The 18,353-nt window shown below is 40.9% G+C and overlaps 1 protein-coding gene across 4 annotated transcripts in view; it reads left to right on the plus strand.

Moving 5' to 3' along the window:
• The window catches only part of ppfibp2b (PPFIA binding protein 2b), a 104,850-nt gene that overhangs the window by 68,719 nt on the left and 17,778 nt on the right, over positions 1 to 18,353 (plus strand). For 2 of the 4 annotated variants that reach the window (XM_084936303.1, XM_084936300.1), the window contains exons 6-18: positions 650 to 799; positions 7,404 to 7,631; positions 8,537 to 8,629; positions 11,208 to 11,336; positions 14,809 to 14,920; positions 15,094 to 15,126; positions 16,215 to 16,276; positions 16,371 to 16,446; positions 16,546 to 16,628; positions 16,734 to 16,801; positions 16,882 to 16,947; positions 17,029 to 17,089; positions 17,311 to 17,358. In XM_084936303.1, coding sequence (XP_084792429.1) covers positions 650 to 799; positions 7,404 to 7,631; positions 8,537 to 8,629; positions 11,208 to 11,336; positions 14,809 to 14,920; positions 15,094 to 15,126; positions 16,215 to 16,276; positions 16,371 to 16,446; positions 16,546 to 16,628; positions 16,734 to 16,801; positions 16,882 to 16,947; positions 17,029 to 17,089; positions 17,311 to 17,358 — 1,209 coding nt within the window. The remainder of the gene's footprint in view (positions 1 to 649; positions 800 to 7,403; positions 7,632 to 8,536; positions 8,630 to 11,207; positions 11,337 to 14,808; positions 14,921 to 15,093; positions 15,127 to 16,214; positions 16,277 to 16,370; positions 16,447 to 16,545; positions 16,629 to 16,733; positions 16,802 to 16,881; positions 16,948 to 17,028; positions 17,090 to 17,310; positions 17,359 to 18,353) is intronic. The other 2 variants (XM_084936304.1, XM_084936302.1) reach the window with 2 other exon arrangements.

Here is an 18,353-nt window from a genome sequence, read left to right on the forward strand (position 1 = left end):
TGTTATATTATCATGAGTGGGTGTCACACTTGAGTTGGCAGTCCTAGTTTTTACACGTGTCCCAATTTTGTTTTTCCTTATTAAGCTTTTTAAATTGGTGCACAAAAAGCTTGTAAGTTCATATTTGGTCTGTTTGGGGTTTTTTTTTCTTCCCATTTCTTTCTAAATGTTTCATACTAAACAAGTATGGAGCAAGAAGATGGACGTTAAAGGCTTAATCAGCAATCCAGGTCAACTGTAGTTTGAGTTTAGAAAGGAGGAAGTGCAATTTAAAGGAGTTTAGATGAGGAATTGAAAGCAACAGAGTTTTGTGTGAGTCAGAAAAACGTTCCTTCATGTCCATGTGGAGTGCTTTTTTTCTTTCTCTCTCTTTTTTAGATGCTCTTTCTTTTACTCTCTCTCATACCAAAGAAGGGATATATTAATAGAGTCTCTAGCACGCTTGTGTGTGTGTGTATATATTTAGCTTTGTGGGGTCTGGGCCCCAACCGCTCTGCTCTGTTAGTGTGGGAACAACAATACGCTGAGTGGAGTAGCCTGCTTAGTCTCACAACACCGATCTCCAAAATCTGCGTTGCTCTAGCTTGAGTAAGTTGCGTGTTTGCTTCCCATGCATCTGACTTAGATGGTGCACATGTGATTCTCCCAGGAGCTGATGAGCAGGACCTCGCTAGAAACTCAGAAGCTGGATCTGATGGATGAGGTGTCCTTTCTCAAACTGAAGCTGGTCAGCATGGAGGAGACGCAAACCAACTCACACCCGCAGGATTCGACAGACACAAAGCAGAACAAAGCTGAGGTACGCAAAGTCAACAAACATGCTTTCAAACACATTCAGCGAGATGTCAAAGTCTTTGATCTAGAAATGGAAAACTTGTATGATGTCTGTGTTTAATGGGCTATAAGCCAAGATCCCTGCCACACTTGCCTGAGTGGAAGTTTTCTCTTCTGTGTACATATTGATGTATTGTAGAGTTAAATAACAGGAGGATGAACATTTTACTTTGCACAGTTAATCCTGTTTATGGTTGGGAAATAAACCATTATCTAATTTTAGGGCACAGATTAAGTATTATTTTAACTTACTTGTTGGTATTAAACAGTTATTGGTGCTTTGATTATACACATTGATTTTCTTCATTAGGTGGAAAGGCCAGATACCGACTGTCTCATACTTTTCATCTTGTCCAACTCTAAAACTCCGTAATGCAACATCAGAATATGTGATATTAGCGTCTTGAATAATCACAACTGTCATTAACTGTTTAGCTGTGTTTGCCTGGGTGATCCTTCACTACATTTCTGCTAGTTTGGGCTATTTATCAGCTGCAAAGAGCAACCAGTGGAACAAAAACATCATCGCTGGTATGATCAGGTCTGCAGCCACCGCTTAGTTTGAATGAAATCACCTTCAAAATGCACATCAATAGACAACACAATTGTTTTTTCCACTGTTTTACAAATAAAGCTTAATAATCTTTATTCCGCATGTTCCATGAGGGGTTATTTAGGGACACGCATCCTGTGGTACTGCTCTTGGGAAGTTCAGACATGCTGTCTAAGGATGTATGTAAGCTGTTTGTCTGGTTTTATTGTGTTTTTTGTCTCCAAGCCAGGAGGGAACATGAACATTCACCAGGGGCTACTGCTGTCACAGTAGAAAGGCACAGATTGGGGGGAGGGGGGATTGTTATTGTATAATATGTATTTGCAATATTTTGGCTTACAGATATAACAGTAACTACATGTCTGCTTTTTAACTCTTTCTGCAACTTTGGTTTCTGCGTCTGTGCTTGTTCTCACAATTTATACTCTCTCATCCAAGCTTTTTATAAAGAAGGAAAACAAATGTTAATGTGTGTATTAAACTATGAGGCGCTGATTCCTCCCATCTCCTGTCTGTGAGACCTCACCTGTCGGCTGGTGGCAGACGATCCCGCTAAAGAGGAGTGTGATTGGTGGAATGTGTGTTTGATGCTAACCGGGTCTATTCACAGGGCTCTTATCAGCCTCAGAGTTGTAAGTACATTATTGTATAGGCGACGGCTATTTCACACAAGGCGCAGTCTGTACATGAAACCTTGTACACTTGTCTGTTGGAAATTTATGCAAATTAGTACAGATTTCATAAGGCAATCTCACATTTTCTTATTCAAAGATTTACTTACAGACCTCTTGCTATCTTTCTAAAAAAATCCTTTCAAATGCTGAAGTTTCATGGTAACGGTTAAACTTTTTACACTTGTATAGCGGTTTGTCTTTAAGCCATGTGTAACAAAAAGGAAAAACCGTTACAGCTTTCTCTAGAAACTCTCATGTTGACTCTCGTTTCCACAGCAGCAGCCTGCTGTTACTTTTGTTGTTTTTCAGGTTTGGTTTACCCACTAAACCAGTGAAAAAGTCACACGAGCAGGATTTTCCCACAGTTTTTGTCCCACATTTAAATGGAAATCGTAGAGGCCAAATGAATAATCTGTCCTGCGATCCTGAAATATCTGTCACCCAGATAATAACCAGGCAGATGGTGAAAACATGCCCACCCTCCGGCCAACTTGACTGGCAAAGGTAATGATGAAATGTGTCTGGATGGGGTACAAACTTCACTGGTGAGGCTCTGAAACAAGCCAGAACACATCAAACAGTAGTTTAAGCACCACCCTGCTCACATCCTGCAAAGAGACAGCGGAACAGTTTTTGTTTTTGATCGGAGACTTTAGAAATAATTAACTGAAACTGTGAAAAAACAACTGAAACTCTAATACCTAATATACCTAATACACTAATACCTGGTGCACCTAAAGCCCTTCCACCTTTTGAAGTCAAGAAATCAATAATTCTAGTATGGCCGTCATGACTTTTACAGAAAAGTGAACACCCTCCATTTAAGTATTGTGAGCTCATTGTCATGTTCAAGAAACCATTGTAATACGATCTGTGTCATGGCTCATTATCCCGCTGGAAGCAGCCATTAGAATATGAGTACACTGTGGTTATACAGGGATGGACTTGGTCACCAACAGTACTCAGGTAGGCGATGGCATTTAAGTGAGTGTGTCATAGTGCGTCATTAAAATATCCCCCAACACTTTTACACCACCAACAGCCTGAACTGTTGATGCAAGCCAGGCTGGAGCTTTAATGCCGTTCACACCACATTCTGATCCAACCAGGAATGTTGCGGCAGAAAACTCATCAGACCAGGCAGCATTTTTCCAATCTTCTCCAATTTCGGTGAGCCCATTTAAACTGTAGCCTCGGTTTTCTTTTTCTAGCTGAAAGGTGTGAAACCTGGTGTAGTCTTCTGCTGCTGTAGTTCCTCTGCTTCAAGCTTTGACGTGTTGCGTGTTGAGAGGCGATCTTAAACCTTGGTTGTGAGGAATGGTCATTCAAGTTACTGTTGCCTTCTCATAATCTCAAAGCAGCTGCTCATGTCTGACCTCTTGCATCAACAAGGTTTTTTTCTCACAGATAACTGTCACTCACTGGGTATCTTCAGTTTTTTGGACCATTCTGTGTAAACCGTAGAGATGGTTATGCAGAAAAATCCCAGTAGATCAGCAGCCGCTGAAATACACCAACAACCATGTAGGTCCTCAGTTTTAACTTCAGCAGGTCATCTTGACTATGCATGCATGCCTAAATCCATTGAGTTGGTGCCATTTGATTTACTGATTAGCTATTTTGATTAGCAACCACTAGAACAGGTGTACCCAATGAAGTGGCCAATGAGTGTAGGTGAAAACGACTGCTCAGCTCAGCAACAGGTTTGGGCCTCGGTGAAGGTGAGAGTTACATTAGGACATTGTTTCCCTCACTGACAGAACACACAATAATGATGCACACATACACGCATTCCAACCAAGTCCGGCTGAGCAGCCTTTGCTTGTCTTCACTAGTTTCTTTGTGTGGACTTTGTTCATTGTGACACCCAGCTGCTTCCCACTGGCACAAACGGATACTAAGGCTGCTCATGTGGTTTCGCTGTGTGTGCGTGTGTGTGTCTGTGTGTAAAGCTATCACAAGCCATCCAGGGCCGTGCTCTGATAGAATAAACACGATACAGCATTTTTGACACGCAGGGGCCCATACTCTGCAACCGCACATGGATGGAGTGTGATAAGCATCAGCGGAAGCAGACAGAGGGGAGGAGATAGTGAAGGGAACAGACGAAAAGAGAGAGGGCAGAGAAAAAAGAAGGAACAGACAGCTGATGTACAAAAAGTGACAGGATGTAGTTTGAAATATTGTTTTCTGACCTGTAAGGTGCACATTAACCGAACGTGCATGATAGCCACACTGCAAATCCTGCAGGACGTGACTGCCAGCGATGTCTGATTCTATGAGAAAACCAAGTGTGAGCTGACTTTGCTTCTTGTGCAAAGCTCACATTCACTCAATAACAAGAAGAAAATTTGTCTTAGCAGAAAACTTTTTTATTCAGTCAGGAAGCCACATTCTGTCAATAAATCCTGGGAGCTGTCCAGTATTTCAGATACCATTTCAGGTACAGTGAACCTGAGTTTAGTGTACCTGACATGATCCTTATTTCATAAGAAAACTGCCTGCAAACCCTTGGTTTGAGTAGAAAGTGCCAACATCTTGGCACTTTCTACTCACGTCATGCTAGCTGCACCACTTTGTCTCACACTACTGTTAAATAGATGTTTAAAATGTTGATTTAAAATAGTGATTTGCAAAAGTTGCACTGTTTGCTTAGCACGGGCGGTCAGTTCATTTTAATATCCAGCACAAAAAATGCAATACCCGTTTTCAGCATTAAATACTGGTGCAATTAGCAGTAACGTGCATATCGCAGATGTTAGTAAATCAGTTTGTGTGCTCCTAGAAATATATTTGCAGCATGTTCCCATCTTTTACATGCAATCTTGTCACTTTCTAGCATGTGGCTACTGTTAACCCAAGGCATCATGCCTGTACCTAACACAGTAGTTTTGGTGCTGAAATGTATCCAAAAAATCCATTTAGGTTACATGCATGAGTTCATGTAGCCAGTGAGCTGGAACAATCCGGAACAGCATTTTGGCACCTTTAGTTAATGAGTCATTAAATCTAACAGGCAGATTAAACAAAATAGTGCAGGATATTATCAAGCAGTCCTTTTTTAGTAGGTTATATTGCAAAAAATGTAAAAAAGCAGCACAAACTTCAACAGGAATTGGGCGGCACTTATTCACTTTATCTAGTCTGTTTTTCAGGCTGCTTCAGGGATCATGAGGCCTATTCTCTCAGCTTGAGGCTCCACCACATAAATCTAACATCAGTCCTGTCAATGAGCTGTTTTTATAAGTTGGTGCTGTCTTGGTTTAGTATTGATTCAGTATTGAGATACACATACGTACTCACCAGAATCCAACATGTCTGGTGTGCAGCTGAGGTGCTTTGCTTTGTTTACATTATGATGGGGCTGCATTTTTGTGAGTAAAGTCAGGATGTGTGTGTCTGTGTGTGTGTCTGTGTGTGTGGTTAGTAACAGCTGCGAGGCTCCGGTAGGCTGTCAGGAGGAATGGCAAGCATCCATTCTGAGCATTCCTCGGAGCCAAACACTTTCACCTCAGGAAACCACACCAACACCACACACAGGCTCGCTGCCGTCTCACGAACACCTTTAAGTACTAAAGCAACCACTTTTCAGGAACAAGATTCCCCTGAGCTGTGACATTTTCTTAGACCAACAGTTTGCTCAACTTTTAATGTGTGTAAACAAAAAGAACAGTTAGAGACTTTGCTCTGTGCACCTTCATGTCTCTTCTTTATTGTACGCTCTGTTTTTTTCCTGTCTTTACATCCTGTCTTGTTTTGTTTTATTGGTCTAAATTCTGGGTTACGGCTCTGTTTCTCATGCGACTAGACTTGGCTTGAGCTCAGGCATGTTATAATAACCCTGGTGCGCCAGATGGGGTTATTACTTATACAAAATTATGCTTTAGAAGCCTGAAATGTGGATTATATGTAGTTTAAAACAGCCCTGCCTGCTGAGCTGCTTTTCATGTAAAATGTAAAATAGGCCACGAAGCACAATGACAGAGACTGAAATCTTGGCAGCTTGTTCCTATTGCCATTTTTTATATTTACAATATGGTATCATACTTATATTGTGCAACATCAGAAGTTGCCATGGAAACTATTCTAATGTCAGCAGAAGACAGATGTTAGCCCTGATCTGTCCTCAGTGGATACGCTCGACATCTTCCACGGCCTGTTCTATGACACTGGATTTAATTAATGAGACACTTTTAATATTTAAGATAATCTGATTTATTTTTTCCTAAATACAATTTCTTATTTTAGTATTTCTTGCTATTGATTGTTAGTGATACGGTGGAGTCTTTCTGATGTGACTGTAAACAGGATAAATGAAGCTTTTGGAACGTCCAATCCTAATAACAACCACTAGCTTAACAGCCAGTACAATGCAAAATCACTAAGTGCATCAGCATGACTGACTTGTTGGTTGAGGACTTTTGGAACGCCTAAAGTGTGGTGGTCGTATCACAACGGGGCGTGTTGCATTTGACCTTTCGATCTTTAATTCCTGTACAAAAGCCGGTTAGACTGGGAAAACCCTCTGAGACAAATTAGTGATTTGTGACCGCTGTCTTGATTTAATTGGACACAATGATTCATCCACTCAGTTGGAGCACAGTTCACCCAAACAATACAACCCATTCTTAACCACCCCACTCTAATTCTGGCTGACAGGAGGTGTTTGTCTGCTCACCGCTGCTCTCCAAACTCCACTAGACTTCCTGCTTTTTCCTCTGACCCCAGACTAACCTTAAGAATAAAGTGGTCGCTCCTTTCCTGTCAGTGGTCACATTGAACCAGCAGGGAGGTGGCGCAGAAACACTCGCGCTGTAGATGAGCACAGATCTGTTTTTCACACTATTTCAACAATGTAAGACGGTGAGGCATGATGCCTTGCCTGCATCTGTCTCCCACAATCTCACTGTTACAGCACTAATACAAGAGGAGGGCATTGCATAATGCAAAAGTATATAAAGGAGTAAAAGTTACTTTTAGGTTCCTTAGGGATGTTTTCAGTTGTTTGTCAATGTGCTGAGGTGTAATGCTCCTTCTTTTCTAGGATTCTAACATTTTCTCCAGTTGAATTTAAGCATTTCTTTCTTCCGCTTCAAGTGTTTGTGTAAATCTTTGTGCTTTGTGTGTTTCACAAGATTTTTATGTGTTTTCTACTACAAATGGCCAACAGTGATCCAGATGTGGCATCAACCATTTTCCCTGTACTGACTGATTAACAAATAAGTTCATGTTTTATTCTCCTCTCCTCCTCTCAACTGACTTTCATTTATTCCTCTTTTCTTCTCCTCATCTCACCATTTCACCTCTTCTGCCACCCTTCATTTGTCTTCCAACCCTCCCAGTGTGTGGTAAATCTCATCAGTGAGCTCCAGGAGCAGATGTGCAGGTTTCAGGAGGAGATCAGCACTCGCATTCAGGAGAAACGGGCCCTGGAGGAGAAGGAGGCCCAGCAGGGGGAGCCAAGAGACGGCCAAGCCCAGGGCTACAGCCCTCAAGTTGGGTTGGTCGGCTTGGACCTGAGCCTGTCTGGCTCTGATGCCCGGCAGCACAATGGAGGAAAGACTGTTCACGTAGGGAGACTTGATGGATGAACTCATCTTACCCTCCTTCCCCATCATTTCTTCTCTTCTCTTCTTCCCTTTTAACCAGTCCACACACCACCCGGTATTTGGAATATTCCACAGAATCAAGCTAACAACCTCTCTTGTAGTGTCTGTATGTGTACTGCAGGATGTTGGGGTCACACTCTGCTCTGGTTCTTGCAGTGATTGAGGGTTTCGATTGGGTTTTCTAAATGCTTCCATACATTTGAGGAGTTATTTACCTAAAAAGTCTTCCAGCAGTATGACGTAGAGTGAACTCCTCAAGCATTTGAAACATTTGGAATGTACTTCAGCACCGATCAGGATGTTGTCTCTATAAATCCTTTCAAGCTTGCCTTTAGGACCAGAATTGTGTTTTGTATTAGATTCGATGTGGTTTCCTTGCATGACAGTGATTCCTCCACTAACAAAGTTTACATCTGTCAGCTTCCTAATACACTGACCAGGTGGATGGGTCATGTTACGGTCCCTATAACCCTGCTGTCCAAAGTTTCCCCCAGATGGTGGCAGTGCGCAGCTGGCAGATGTGCGACCCGGAAGGCTTTCAGTAGTGTTCTGGGTTTCCTGGTTGTTAACTGCACGTTGTGGTGTCTGTTTCAGGAGGATCTTGTTTCCTTTATTAACCACTGTCTGGCCCCGGGGACCTTTATAACTGCACTGAATGTGAACCTGGTGTTTGAATACCCTCCCATTTATATGCTGGCATGCGTGCCCACTCATGTAGATGAACCTCGTGCTGATTGTGACATGTAGATGAAATGTATAACTTTTTTTGAGAATTGCTTGAAACATCAGAAAAGTTTCGTAATTGTGCACATGTATGTAAAGTGGTCCGGCTAACTAAAGAATGCTATGGTTTGGCTTTTCTGCAGGATTTGCAACAAGAAGTTAAGCAGCTGAAGAGCAAAGTGGATGAGTTGGAGGGAGAGAAGAGCCAGTATGAGAGGAAATTAAGAGCCACCAAGGTACTCGCTAAAGCACACAGAGCAGTGTAAAATGCATTTTACATGCACTTAAAATCTGTTTGTAGAAGCTGGGATGCTGTGTAACATATACAAAAGCATATCAAATGTTGAACCTGAGAAACCTTATTATATGTGCTTTTTTTGAATATGAAGACTTAACCCTCTGGGGTCCAGGGTATAATTGGCCGTTTTTTACTACTTTTGATTTTACCTCTATATTTCACCTTTAAAATATGTTTTTCTTGCCTTGTATGGTATCATTATTTTCAGCACAACCTCAAATATCTGAAATTTGAGTTATTTTTTCATTTTGGTATACAAGTTTTGAAAACAACAAAGTTATATGGTACTATTTATCTAAAAATGCAGCCAAGGCCTCAGGCGTTTTTTATATAACCATTTAAATCTATTTACAGAACAATCAGGTGTTCTGCATCAAATAAGAAGGCACACAAATTGTTTGTGCCAGTCCAAAAAATGTAGTTTGTGTTCAGTATAAGACAGAGGAGAATACCACAGGCCTAAACCCTGCAGGTCTGACAGCAGGAGGTGCATCAGTCCAGTTTTCCATGTGGGAACAGCGTTTACACTGGAATCTGCCTTTGACGGCTTTTTTGGAGAAAATATGAAATTCAGCAGTATAACTGACACACAGTACAAAACAATAACTACACAACAAACTAACTATAGCCTCCAAACACGCTAAACGTCACTAATGTCTCACATGTGAAAACTCGCTCTCTCTCTGTCTTTCGCTTGCCCGCTTTCCGTCTCGGGTGTCACTCCTAAAAACTTCCCCTCCTCTCTAAACAACCAAATGTCACATGTTGCCATATCATTTTTTTTGATTGGCTGACATGGTAAACTCTAACACCAATAGGGAAGGGGTGTTTTTTCTTTTTCTTTTTTCACTCACAAGCGGAGAGTGTTTGCTAGCCTGTCTGTAAAAAACGCCGTTTTTACCGTTCTTCCCGCTGTAAACACCACTGTTTTGTTCAGAAAAAAACATCGTGTGTATTTTTTATCATAACTCTGGTTTTACGTGGCCCATCGACACAATTCAAAAACTGGTATATAGTTTTAAGTCTGCACTTTCGACCCAAGTTGAGACTCTGACTCTCTGCATGTTGTAGCTGTGTTGTCTTAAATCGGTCATGTGATTTTGACGCGCCGGCGCGTCCAGAGACCCCAGAGGGTTAAAAATGTGTTTCACTACTGCTGGAAAACATGTAAATTGTGGTTTGGTTCTTTCAATGTTACTCCAAAATCTGTAAACATCATTTAGTATTAGTGGTGTCTTCACAGATGTCCATTTCACTTGTCGTAGGGCCCCAAAATTGCAGCGTTTCATTGGTTTTTAGCCTTGGTACTTGGTCTAGAGGTGTCTCCAGAATCTCTGGATCTTTAAATATTATGATGCAATGCCCCGATACTTTGAACTTCTCTAATCTTTTGTTATTTTATGAAACTTTTACCCTTAAATTGTTGAACTCTTTGCCCACATAGTTTTTCACGGAGCAGTTAGTCCCTTCCGAGTTTTTCTTCTGAACAGCTCGGCCTCTTTAAGATGTTTTTTTTAATATCCAACAACATCACTAATTGAGCTCATTAGTCTCTGAGATCTTCCATCTGGTATTTTCTTGGCGTTTCTTAAATTTAAGTTAAATTGCATTACTGATGTGAAATTGTAAGGAGCGCATATATAGTTTTGAGATTTGTTGTGTTTTTCCACTATTTTTAATAAAATGCAGCTCTTGCTTTTTTTCGAGAGTTATTTTGTGTAGAATACAATAGAATAAATAAAAAATGAATAAAAAAATGGGACTTAATGAGCTCTGAAGTTTTCATTAGGGTGGGTTAATTTCCTTTGGTCAAAGCCAGGCGGCTTGTTTCCCTTTTCTTCCAGACTTACATTAAACGAAGCCAAACATTGCTCTAAACTAATCTGACTAACTTCATATCATAGATGTGAGTGTGGTGTATACTTCTCATCAAACTCACCGGAAGAAGACTTACCAAAATGTGGAAACTGGCCTGTGAAGTCACTGCAGCAAACCTGTGTAAAGGACGGACTTCCTAATCTGATAATTGCACATATGAAAAAGGAAATAGAGCAGATGTAGACAAGAATGGATGCTGGATACTGTAACAGAAGATAAAATTAACAGCTGGTGTTACTGTGATGTTATACGTAAAAGTTAGATAATTTGATCAGACTGTCACCAGGTGAATTTCTTTAACCTTCATTCATCAGGATGAAATAATCAGAGCTTCACTCATCTGCGTTTCTCAGCAGCAGAGACGTGCAGGTTCATTTCCTTTGTTATGACAGAGTCTCTCTCTAACATATTGTTGGATATTGTCTGAAGGAGGTCAAACTGCCATTGGTTTCTCTGTGCTTACAGTGCTTCCTTCCTCCTCTCTTCCTCTCCCTCCTTCACTATCCGCCTCCTCTCCTCTTCTCTACTAACCCCTCTCTGCGGCTTGCTCTCTTCACTTTTTTCCGCTCCTCCTTTCTCTTCACATCCCTAAATCTCTCCCCGTCATTACTCTCTTCCTGTCCTCTCTCCCTCTCTAGCTCTCTATCTCTTACTCTCTCCATGTGTGTTACCAGTCGCTCATGACCCAGCTGTCCAGCCTCAAGCTGACTGTCGAGCACACACAGCTGGAGAAGCAGCATTGGGAGGAGCGCTGGCGCAGCGCACAGGTGCCTCCTCTTCCTCCTCTCCTGCCTCCTGCTCTTGCCGCTTGTCATCTCCCCGTGTTGGTTTCTTTCCTATGATTAGTGTTATGTTTGGCCTCTTCTTTTCTACTTTTCTCGTCTTGCTCCTCCCCTTCTCATGTTTTTTTCCGCATTTCTTTTCTTTCCTTAGTTTCCTTAGTTGCATTTGTTTTTGTTGGTCTTGCGATAGCTGTGAAGCTCTGTCCTGTCCCTTTGAGCAGGAAGGGACCGGACAGAAAAACCTACACAATAAAAGCTCCTCGTTTTGATAAGGACAAGGTTTGTATTTTTTAAAAGCAGAAACCAGTAGATTCCATCCTTTTACTTGTGGCTTTTTCTTTCCCGTTGTTGTGATTTTTAGTGTGCGTTTGCATGGATTTTGTGAATTTATTTGATTCTATCAGTTCTGTGTGTTTGTGCGACCCTACTGTGTTCATATTGTGCACTAAGGATATAACATGGTAATGATGGCTTCCACATATTCTCACTTCAGCAGATTTCCTGGCTGGTGCCTTTTATTTTATTTTATATGCTCTGTAATATTTGGAGCCTTCGAGACAAACACAGATCTGATGGTAGTAACAAAACCCTGCACATCTCTGAGTTATTATCTGGCTTTCCCTGCTTCTTACCCTATTGTAGGTTTTTGCTTCTGGGTTTTATTGCAGAGCAGCTGCAGGCATTGTTAAGTTTGCACTTATAGCATGCCACCATACAGTCTGTGCACACACATACTGTCTGACACACACCTGTTGTCTTCAGCTGTTGCCTCCACTGTATTTGTTAGCATAATGTGTGATTACCTTTTTTTACTATTCTTTTCGTCTTAACTCAGATTAGGTTGTCATAACATGTCAAGGCCTCAGAGCAGACACAAGCAAATAGCTTAAATAACAGGGTCCACTTCATGATTTTTTGGAGATAAATGTTTTCCTGTTTAATTCTTATTTTGGCACTTTAGTCATTTAATCTGATGTCTGAGAATAGGAAATTTGTAATGGATAAAGAAAACGTGGATTGCATGTGACTAAAGTACAGCAGTTTTTATTATATTAGAGGGTCAATACTGAAAAATAAGACAGAGGCTTAACGCTTGCATATGTATAAAATATCAGTATTATTGTTTCTTTTAAAAAACGATACTGCAGAAGATGTTTCTTCCTTTGATGCTAACATTCCCTTTTGCTGTTGTATTTGAATTTTCCCTACACGGAAGCATCGGTACCCTAATTTGTCCATTTGTGTTGGCTTCAGTTAAAGTGATGAGAGGTCTGACTGAGCTCTTAGCTCTTAGTCACTAGGCTGTAGACTGTATATAGAAGATGGACGTGATTGATAATCTTGAAATGGTTATTCTTGAAAGTTGTCACTGCTGGCCGGAGAACAAAAGTTCACCTGGACAAATGCACATAAAACAAACGCACATATGTGCGGTGTTCTGTGTTGTGTGGGGCTTTAAATATGTCCTCTGCCCCAAATCTACAAAAACAATGTAGTTTTTACACCATCTGTATATAAAAGATGGACATAATGAAAGTGATGCCACCTATTGTTTCCTGGACCTCAAATTTTGTTTGTTTGACCATTGCCATGTTGTTTTTGGAGCCAAAAAGAACTATATTAGCATGAGAAGGTGGCATGCTATGCTATCAGATAATGCTAGTAAGCTAAAGTTATGTAAACTGTATGAATGCAGTGCACAGAAACACACATATTTGCTTAGTGATAGATCAAATAAATATCAGAATGTCATTCAACAAAACTGAACCAATTATTCAGAGGAAACAATCTGTCAAAACTTTTTTGTACTATGCTATAAATTTGTTAAGAAGTCTTCCCACAGCCAAGTGCAGTTTATGGCACATCATCCTGGCCTCATTTTCAGCTGTTTGGGCACAATGCAGTAGGGTATTGATAAGATTTTCACGATTCCGATTCCATTTTCGATTCTGTTTAACGATTCGATTCTTTATCGATTCTCTTATCGATTCTTTTTAAAACAGGAGAACACTAAGGTCGATTAGCTTAGAATTTTGCTTTATATCTTCTCTTTGAACAAGATAGAAATTTAGGAGTAACATGGCCTTACAAACCCAACAGTGAGATCTTAAGAGATCCAGCCTACGGCTCTTCAATGGGGTGTCACAGGGTCCCCAGGAAAAAAAATTGTAAATGTAAAATAATAAAATAAATATTCTTCTGTAGCAATAACAAAGTATAACATAAATTATTCTGTAGCAATTACACAAGAATATCCAGTAATGTCCCTGCCTACAATTAAACACATTCACTTACTGAAAATCGGGGGCATCTGCTGTGGCAAATGGGTGCAAGCCTTTGACCACAAACTTAGTCACTGCTCGGTGACATTCGTCTATCCTGGCCTGAAAGGAGACGCTACCGGCAGACTGCAGCGAGAACTGCCAGCATCTGAGCCAGCCAGACTCTGTCTGTCTCTCTCATCATGGTCACCTAAATGCACAGTAATGGCAGGTTTTGTAATAAGGCAGATCGCGCTAACATAATATGCACTGTTAGTTGATTATTTACCTGCCGCATTAACGGGAGAGGACGTGCAAACATTACCGCTGCTGCTGCGTTGAGATTCACGAGTCGAGCGGAATTAAAAACATGACATTCATTTAAGGTCATCGCGTGTTTTGTGAGCAAATGCTTTTGCATATTCGTAGTGTTTCCTCCCTTAAATGAAATATCTACTTTTCAAGTATTGCAAGCTGCCCTGTTGTCATCTGTTCTCGTAAAGTATAACCAAACTTTTGAGCGCCATGTTTCCTGCCAGGTAAATGATGCTCCGCAACATGGTGACGTCATTCGGGGCGACTGGAATCGATAAGGGAATCGTTTGCAAAAATGGCAAACAATTCCAAGGAATTGAAACAGTGGGAACCGGTTCTCAACAAGAACCAGTTTTCGATATCCATCCCTACAATGCAGTAATGTCAGTCATGTTACAGTTAACAGCTGAGGGTGGAGAGTGTAGTACGTGTCAGAAATTGTGGTTTTTTGCCAGAAATACTTCCATTGGATAGATGCTTGAGTGGTGATGCAGTTTCCCTAGATCGTGTGGAGAAAGCTGTGGTAGAGTTTGTTTTAACAAAGTATTGTAAAAAAGTGAAATAGTGGGGTTGATTTAAAGCAGAAAACCAAAATAACTTGTGGCTACATGTGGCTTTCAGTGCTTGTTTTATATTTCCATTGTGTAGTTTTTATTTGAAAGAAGGTGCTCAGTGCCAAATAATAATAATAATAATGATGATAATATAGAATAATCTCAGAATTCACAACTCATTTTATGTGTTACTCTGATGGCTCATCAGTTGGCTGGTTGGTTTTTAGAAATGATTTGCTTAGTTGCTTCACACTTACAGCTCACAGACATCCACTGACCTGGAAGATCGACCCAGTTCACAGACATCTACTCTGACTTCCTCCACAGGCAGAAATCTCAGAGCTGCAGCAGCTCCTGGCCTCCAAAGATGCTGAGATCGAGTGCCTACAGACCCAGCTGCTGGCCAGAGGCGGCAGCGCCAATGACAACGCAGAGAGAGGTACACTCAGCTGACAGTCTGACCAATCAAATCTGTCAGTGCAGATATGTGCGAGAGGCAGCGATGTGCACGTCTGTCAACTCTGATTACTGTAACATCTAATCAACAGTTCCTCTCTTCTCTGTTCTCCACTTGGCTTGTTTTTTTTCACTCTTTGCTGCCCTCTGCTGTAGAGGAGGTGTATATCAAGCATCTGATTAACAAATGTAAGGCATTTATGTTGCTAATGGGGCTAATTTCTAAGCAACCTCCTGGACAGCTGGATTTTTCTGTTTTGGTCATTTATGACTCAAATGTGAAACTTAAAACCAAACAGGGAAACACTTTAAATGTCGAGGCTAAGTAGTCTCTTCATCAGGAATGTGGATGTTTGGTTTGAGATTGGACCACAGCTAAGCTTCAGTGTGTGTCTGTGATGTGAGCCTGTACATCCTTTCAAATCAAAAAGACTCAGAAGAGTGTCAGGCTATGCAGCGTCCACTGTCCTGTGCAAACTTCTTATACCACATCGAATCATCTTTATTTAACAGGAGTTCACCCAAAGTGCCTTCCGGTTTGGGAAGAACACATCGAATATAAAGTACAGTATAAAAGTACCACACAAACACGCTGATAAATGCACACAGTGAGGCATGTAAAAAACATAGATTCAAATCTGAGTAAATAGAACATAATGAGCACATTGAGAGGACTATAATATAAACATGTTATCTAAAGAAAATCTGAAAAGAGAGTGGGACAAGTAGTAGATAAAACTATGTAACTAGTTTATTGATTTCTGCAGGAGGAGTCACCAGAGAGCGTTGCAATATCCTGACATTTTGTGCTTTGTTTTTCCTCCTGGCATTGTCATATTGCAGTTCATTAGAATTGCTTTCTTGTTGCCTTATAAATGCTGCTCTAAAGCCACCGATGACATGCATATCATTTCAAAGCTGAGTCGTTTGAATAAACAAAAAAAAATCCCATTTAGATAAGTTTCTGCATTTGAAAGGATGTTAAATGAAATCTGGTGCCGGCTCGTGTTTGTGTGTCTGATACTGATGCAAGCCTCATTAGTTCTTCTCTCGGTAATGGTGCTGTTGACAATGCTCAGTTTCCACGTGTGTCCCAGGTGATGCTGCATGGGCAGTTGTGCTGTCAGCATGTATTTGTTTTGCTTGATTAGTCCTATTTGCACGGCTCTCATGTCTGTCACCAGCACCGCTTCGTGCACCCATCAGCTGCCCTGATCTAACTAGCTAGCGTGAGGGTACAATAGGATCCTTTTTAACTTCTTTGTCTTCTTTGTTAGACCAGGAATACCAGAGGTTAAAGGTGGGGATGGAGTCTTTGTTGGCTTCAAATGACGAAAAGGTAATGAAATCATTTTTGCCACTGCTACAATATATATCCTTTACAACAAGATTAAATAAAAAGAGAATGACCATTTCTGCCTTGGTGATAATAGGATCGGCGTATAGAGGAGCTTACCATTCTGCTCAGCCAATACAGAAAGATGAGGGAGGTCATGGCACTCACGCAGGGTGAGCTTCCTTTTTCTGTATTGTGAGTTTCTGCTTGGAAACCTGTCTTTTCTCTCTAACGTCACTATGCTGCCAATTGTTTTGGTTTCTATCTACCAGGAAGCAGTGAAGAGGAGCTGAGTGGCAGTTTAAAGCTCAAAGCCATCACTCACAAAGCACACTCTGACATCCTCAGATCAGAGGTAGGATTCACAAGAAATTTTAAATAAAAGTCAAAGAATTATTGGGTTAATAATCTCACTTCATTTCTCCACAAATGCTTTGAAAAAATGTTTTTTCCTTCATAGCTGTCATCAAGAGGATCGTCGCCACTTATGCTGTCCTCATCCCCGTATCAGAGGGATTTGGATTCCAGGTATGAATGTGCAGCGCTCGTACTGTACGCGATGAATGAACGCCAGACTCTGAGTTAACTCTGTGTGGTGTCTGTTGCAGTTTCCAGAACTCTGTGGAGACATCGCTGGTGTCCGCTGCTGACCCAAGTTTGTTTAATGGATCTTGGTAAGCCCTGCTACAGTACAAGCACATTCAAAGTGTACGTCTGCTTAACCAGATGTCAGCGATACAATATTTTTTCTGCAGGCATCGGCGCCGGTTGATGTCCAGCAGTCTTGAAGAGTTGCAGAGTGGATCTTTACAAAAGGTCTGTTAGTGTTTGCCTCCACGATTCGCTTGTTTAATATAAACATACTAATCTCTATCTAATCCAGCCTATCACATCTGCTTACTAAAAAGTACTTTAAATCAGTTCTTTCTAGCTAATCTTTAACGTTCTGTTAATCTGACTGTGTGATTGCTAACCTTCTAATTCTGGGTTTGTGTGTGTGTGTTCTCTGGTCTCTCCCGTCTCTCTGTTGGCTGTAGGCTGTAGAGATCCAGCCACTTGAAAGTGAATCAGATGTAGGGGCCGAGGTACTGATCTGCAACATGATGTTACACATTTAGCTACACAAATCCCATGTATTCATTATACATCTTTAGATTACAGGATTAGTATACATTTTTTGTAAAGAAGATAAAATAAATCAAAATATAAACAAGACTTGGGTTGTGGCCAAATAGTCCAAAAAAATGACTCCTAATCAGTTTTTCCATGACCTGTATGGAAAACACCATGAAGTCAGGGGAAGATGTAATTTCATAAGGAAAAGAGAATCCGACTGCTCATTAAAATGTTGGCGTGGCACAAAAAGAGCTTCAAACACATATTGGATACTTTGCCTTGTCTGTTTTTACCTTGTTGTTTTATGCAGGCTGTATAAAAATGAACAACACGGTTATTCTTACTGCAGGTAACCTTTTAATGTAGTCACCACCACCTGCTCATATCACATTGGCTATTTTACTTGGCGAAACTACAGGTTCATACGTTCTGTGATCTCTCGTCTCTACTACATCACTAATCTTCTCCTGTGTAGACTCCCCGCAGGAAATCTCACCCTGCTGTCCACTCGTATTTTCTCTTCCGACTAAAGAGATGATCCTTTGTAGTCGTTGCCTTGATTAAAGCAAGAATTTTAACAGAGTGGTTCATAGTCCAGCTTTGGGCTAAAACATATCCACATATTTGCATGTTATGTAATAAGAAAGCAGGATTTATTTACATGATAATCTACACCAAACATCAGTTACGTTGATCGTTTATTGTTGTGAATGGTCTGACGTGCGATGCTTTGAATTGTCAAGATGATCGCCTTTCCTTTCAGAAAGGGTGGATTAGGGTTTCCTCTGTTAAATGAGGCAACAGATGAAGCACTGAAGCACCTTTTCTTCAGTATTAAGAGAATTCAGACAGTTCTTATTACAGCGGCCACGGGGATATATTAGGCCCACTTTCCTTCTCTCCTTCCTTAACTAATCTTCATGACCAACTCCCCCCCCCCCATGATAAGAAACTGTATCTAAAG

Source organism: Perissodus microlepis, chromosome 7 (genome assembly GCF_051167445.1).
Source record: "Perissodus microlepis isolate ML-2025 ecotype Zambia chromosome 7, ASM5116744v1, whole genome shotgun sequence".
Lineage (NCBI taxonomy): Eukaryota > Metazoa > Chordata > Actinopteri > Cichliformes > Cichlidae > Perissodus > Perissodus microlepis.